Below are 6,000 nucleotides of genomic sequence, written 5' to 3' on the forward strand. Positions count from 1 at the left end.
TTTATTTACTCCGAAACTTTCGACCGTTCATTGGAGTTCCCGGTTTTCCACGGCACGGAGATGCAGACGAAGCGAGAGGGGGCTTCTCCCAATCGGCAAACTCAAAAAGCAAAGCTTGCGATATCTTAAGTCTTAATGGATATTTTGTCAAGATAATTACCGTGTGAACACGAATGAATTTCATTAAATCATTTTTAACGATTTTCCATGGTGATATTATATTCGTGGAAATGATATTCGTGGAGAGACAGCAGTGAGCGAGTAAGAGCAAAAATAAATGTTATTTTATCAACAATTAAAATTTTCTTTGATAATTTGAAAATATGTATATGTATTAACGAATCTAAATCGAATTGTAATTAAACCATCGCGTTTCTGACTGAGCATATTTAATGTAAAATCTCTCTCCCTCAATTATTCGCTTTGTACATATTGTATATATATCTTTTCTCATTTAACATACTCAATTTCAGAATATTCAAAGGAAGCAACGAACGATACATCATTGGTTTCCTTATTCGATTGTGAAAACACAGGTGAGGCAATTATGTTTTATTACGAGAAACAGAGGAACAAAAATGCCATCAAATTGTAACTACCACTGTAAAATACGAAGTTTCAACCCGTAAAGCCGGATTACGATACACGGTAATTATCCATTTTAATTGCGGACTATATTCGCTGTTATCCAAACGACTGCAAAAATGGACGCGTCCAGAGCGTGCGCGCGTTCATCTGACGTTTAAGCCCTCGAGATTTTCTCTAAAGATTATAAGTAATTACCTAATTATTCGCGTCAAGTTCGCGTCTTAAATGTCATGAGCCGGTAAGAGCAGCTTCTTTCACCGGCGAGAACTGGAGAAAGGGGAACATTTGTGAAGCTGCTTGAGCGCGTTTGCGTTTAAAGTTACAACCTTGAAGAAGTTAAATTACATAGCGCAGTCAGGACACAATTACACAGTATGTTTAATGAATCGTGCTACAACTGACAACGAGGTAATTGTTCATGACAAAGCAGCTACGGCAATCTGATAAAGCAAAAACTGACAAAGCATTTTGTATAAACTGTCTAGCTTTTGAGAAGGATGATCCGGACCATCTAATTGTTGCAAGCCAGCTAGAATATAAATACGTTCAGCACGGTCCATTTATGGTGTAGTCCGTTTTTAAAAACAGGCATTAATTTTTTAAGAACGGCAGATCATGGCAGAGTGATTTGCGAATATAATTTTTGAGTTGCATCCGCTCTAAATACTAGAACGATCCTCAGTTATCCAGTCTTTTATGTAGGAGACATTACAGACACTACGAAATATTACACTATAACTGGTTAGTCATGTAAGAAGAATTTATACTGCGTCATTTCATGGTATATTTATTTTTCCTGTTAGTCGCTTCAAATTTATCTTAGTTAATCGTATTGTTTATTTAATACCTTCCCTCTACCAAGCTACACGATAATAATTAGCCAAAGTCGAAAAACATGTCTGCATATTATTTATTTTTTTCTTTACTCAAAATATTCATCTTTTATTTTTCCGTAATACAGGTAATACAAATTGTGAAAAACTTACATAACCCACCAAGAAAAAACAAATTGAAAGGAGCTTGCATAACCCGCCAAAAAAAGCAAAACACTTATGCCCTCTACATTAAAAAATACATTCAAGTTAGAGAACGTGATCGAAATGGTCCTATGAAAAAGCGTAGTTATTACTAGTTATCTATAGAAGACAAAGATAAATACACAACGGACCGAGAAGGCCAATGAAAGCTGGTAGTATCACCGTGGCTGTCTATTCGTAAACACGATCGCGTGTGTGGTCTGACTATATAAAAACGCCAGAGATTAAGTATATCGGTCTAGCTATATCGACACTTTGCAGGTGAAACAAACCAGGTGGAGCTATAGGATCTTATAGTTCGATCTGTAAATCCTCATCAGGTCTATCGCGTGATCAATGAAAGTAAACGTTTTATTTCGATCAGTTTTTGTCCGGTTTTGCTTTCTTTTCTCTTAGTGTAAACGTGAAGCGTGAGTCGGCTCACCGAGCTAATTGCGCACGTGTGAGTTTGTGTACGATTGTGTGTGAATCCCTGCATAGCGTAGAGCGCGCGTGGAACTTGTCCCTCGTCGCAGAGTGCCAACATGACGATAGAGCATGAAAACGACACGAAGGTGAGGTTAAGGAGGACGAAAAGCGTGACACGGGCCGAGGAGATCCAAAAAGCGGAAATGTTGGCACGTAAATCACAGCCTGACAAACCGTGAGTCTTACATTTTTGTTATATACGACTGTAAACAGTCTCGAGTGTAAACGAACTAGAAGTCGATTTCTGTTACGGTTCACGTAAACACTTTGTCGTTTTTTCCGATGATCGTTTGAAACTGTCGGTAAGGGAGTCTCGCTGAGAAGACGATGATCCACGTCGACGAGAATACGGTTACACAAAATTTTCTGATTCTCTGGAGTTGCTCCAACGTAACAGACAACTTTACGAAACAACACGCATGCGCGTTTCGTTTCTGATCGAGCACAACTGTGAATTCACGATCCCCTCCTTCGAACGCTGCATTCCTTTTCTCGTTTTAACATACGTTCCTCCACGCCGTTCTGTCGCACATCATAATCGATGCGGAGGTCAGTCGGTAGTGTAGTGCACATAAATTTCCTATAGTTCGTTTCATAACACCTTCCACGTCCTTAGTCAATTAATCTGTTCTATAGGTGATCTGAGATGACTCAGGCTAACGATAAAACACCTCTCTTCTATCCGATTTGATCAGGCTTTATTTATGCTTATGGCAGAATCGAGCGATTTTTAGATATTCCGATATGGAGTAATGAATTCAAATTAGGGCTAATGAGATGAAAAAGATTCATTACATACCTTTTTGGAATTGATAAGAATATTATATCCTTTTAAGGCAAGTGTTACATCGATCGAAAATTAGGTTTCGCTATTTAAACATTAGATTTGTAGCTTAAATCGTACAAATTTTTATTGATATAAACTCTATATTTCACTACTATTGAAGAGATGATAAGATACAGTTTTATCATTTGGAACAGGGTTAAGGTTCGCGTAACGTCTTAGACGTAGTATACACTTATGTTGACAAGTAATTGGTGTTTAATTGTCTGATTGTATTCATGCACCTAATTCGATAGAAAGTAGAAGTAGCGACCAACGCCGTAACGTCTGGATCGTATTACAGACGTTATTATTATCGAAGAATGTCTCCATAGAAATATGGAATATCTTGGTGTAGAAATCGAAGACAAATCTCGTTTTCAAAGTTACCAGTTTAAACATCGACAAATTAGGAACTGGTTTTAGGAAAGTGAATAACGCGATAGTCAATATTTGCAGTGACGTGGATGATTTCAGAAACAAAGTTGGAGGTGGGAATAAGCTGTTTAAAGTTCATTCAGTAGAACGAACACGAGGACAGACAATCGAATGCAGTCTTGAGTGCACGTCGTGGAAATGAAAACTTTCTTAACGAGCCGTTCGCCTCTTCTAATGGAACTGCACGTCAAGAAAACACAGCTAGATAATTCGTTCTCTAGCTATGGCATAATTATTGAGTTTCGCTCTCCCCACGCTTATGCGTCAGTCCCCATTCCTTTGCAACAGGGAAACTTATCTCGATGCCAGGTTCGCGATAACCGACAGTGATACTCGAGCTTCATGCTTGAAAACAATGGGAACCTCGGCTGAAGCTTCATTTAAAGTTCAAGCAAAGTGAATGACAATTAACTGTCCTAACTTTACGATCAATAAGATCTCGTTAGACGTCTGAAATAAGTAATGAACGGGTTCCGGAACGTGTTGATCGACCAATTTTAATCCCACTATATATTTTTTCCTCGTTTCTTGCATTTTGTAATAAATCAAGCCTTGTCCGTTTTATGCCGAACGAATCTTAATTGCGTGTCAATACTTCAGGCGTTTGCCTCTCGAGTTTTAACGAATTGAAGAAAATATCGCAGTGACGTTTAGTCATCTGATCGTTCAATTCCGTTTTATGACTTAATACGGCAGTATTGAAGGATAAGAATATATTATTCGATATCTGTTAAGTTATGATAATTCATTCGACACGTGATTGTTTAGAACGAATTTAAAGTAATTAAGGCAATTCTCGAGATTTCAATATGCGATTGTAAATCATCCTACATGTCGTAGATTACAAGAAAAACGCAGAATATTCTGAAGGCTGCTTAAAGTCGTTAATAATCCTGAAATAATGCTTGCTTTTCTTCGCTCAGAAGATTGTATGTACACGGAATTCTATCATGTTTAGCCGATAACGTTGTTAGTTTATGCACTGAATTGTCTTAAGATATATTTGCACGCTATTAGATTAGACTTTGCTGATATATAAATAGCAATATATCAGGCTTAATCGTGGCTCGCTTCGGTTACACAAACAGAAAGTTGTTCGTGTGCGGACTTGATGGTATTTTATAGCAAAGCGCAGTATTAACATACACGCGTAAATTTTACTGCTACATTTCCTGTTCTATTCGTTGGAATTAATTATGATAATAGATGCGCTTAAAAAATCAATACTAATCAAGATAATACTCATACAATAAATTACGTTTAAATACAAATGTACTTAACATATTATGTAAATTACAAATTACAAAATAAAATTGTACATACAGAATAAAGTATGTTAATTTACACAATTGTCTAGTATCATAATTTCAAGGCTGCAAACATTTCATAATCTTATTTTATGAACGTAGCAAAATATGTTACAAGTTTTCAAATAAAATTCTAGATTGTTTTAATAAGCATCAAAAAGAGATTATTGGCACGTAATTAAAACGACAATACAGCTCGTTCGATACCGAATGTTATGTTGCTTGTAGTAAAATGCAGTCGCAAACGGTTTCTATTAATTAACAAATCAAACGCTCAAAAACCGCGTCCTGTTGGGTCACACGGTATCGCTGTGCACATTGGGTAATGCGAATCGGAACAACAGAGTGCTGTGAATTCTCTTTGTACGAATTACGGAATAATTCCCATAGGTGCGCTTGGAACAAACCGCACACTTCTGTTCACTGTAATTAACAATCTCCTGTCCACTTTTTTTACGCGATAAGCCTGCCGTAATTAATTATTCCCTTTTTCTTGCTTCTCCATCGAACGCTATTTATACGAGCGACAATGAGTCGTTTAAACTGCGAGTTAGTTACGTAACGCGAGCTTTATAATTCAAGGCTGAAGGAATTAATCTTTGAATAAAGCTAATCAAGACATGGCATATCTTGTTTCAATGAGAATCGTAACGTACATATTAATTTGAACTTTTGCCTTCCAAGCTTTTTCGTAACGTCTTCTAAAATAGCTGACGAGGTTAATATCTACTATAGAATGGTTGGCAGCGCGTTTGCTCTAGCATGCTCTTAATTAAAATGTTAATTTCAGTGACGAGGCAAAAGCATATTGTGATAGGGAAAAGAGGCGGCGGTAGACGAGGAGTGCAGGATAACCGGGATATATCGCGGAAATACTTTCGTGAATTCGTACGCGTTCCCGCGAGCAATGAAGTATCATAAATTCATGATCGGTTTACGGCGTACCCAATTCAAAACGTAGATTCCGCGACCTACCGCGTTCCTGCAATCAGAATCGCTAATCAAAGAATCCTCGAGCGTTCGTGAAAGTACCGAGGGAAAGCTGTAACTCGCGTTAATATTTCTCCGTAAACAAAAAGGGAGGATGGTCGGCGGCTGGAGAAGCCAGAGCAGTGGGCAAATTCCATTTGTTCAGATTTATGAAGTTTCGCGCGCGCGTGTGGCTTTAATATCTATCCGCCGTGGAAAAAATTTAATCAAGTCCACGGTCTAATCGAGCGCACGATCAAAAATTAATGCGTTAAAAACAGGATTAAATCTGGAGGAGCGTTAAGACTAAAAGAAAATTCATGAGGCTTTCTGTTTGGATTTTAGAGACGCGATGGGACTGGCGGGAAAA

At 37.8% G+C, this 6,000-nt stretch overlaps 1 protein-coding gene across 1 annotated transcript in view; it reads left to right on the forward strand.

The window, feature by feature from the left end:
• Nucleotides 1–1,677: 1,677 nt before the first annotated feature.
• LOC100744121 (diacylglycerol O-acyltransferase 1) overlaps nucleotides 1,678–6,000 on the forward strand; it is a 91,763-nt gene continuing 87,440 nt past the window's right edge. Inside the window, exon 1 of the mRNA XM_003486716.4 lies at nucleotides 1,678–2,268. Within this exon, the coding sequence (XP_003486764.1) occupies nucleotides 2,150–2,268 (119 nt within the window). The 5' untranslated portion in view covers nucleotides 1,678–2,149. The remainder of the gene's footprint in view (nucleotides 2,269–6,000) is intronic.

This window comes from Bombus impatiens, unplaced genomic scaffold, assembly GCF_000188095.3.
Source record: "Bombus impatiens unplaced genomic scaffold, BIMP_2.2 scf_0131, whole genome shotgun sequence".
Lineage (NCBI taxonomy): Eukaryota > Metazoa > Arthropoda > Insecta > Hymenoptera > Apidae > Bombus > Bombus impatiens.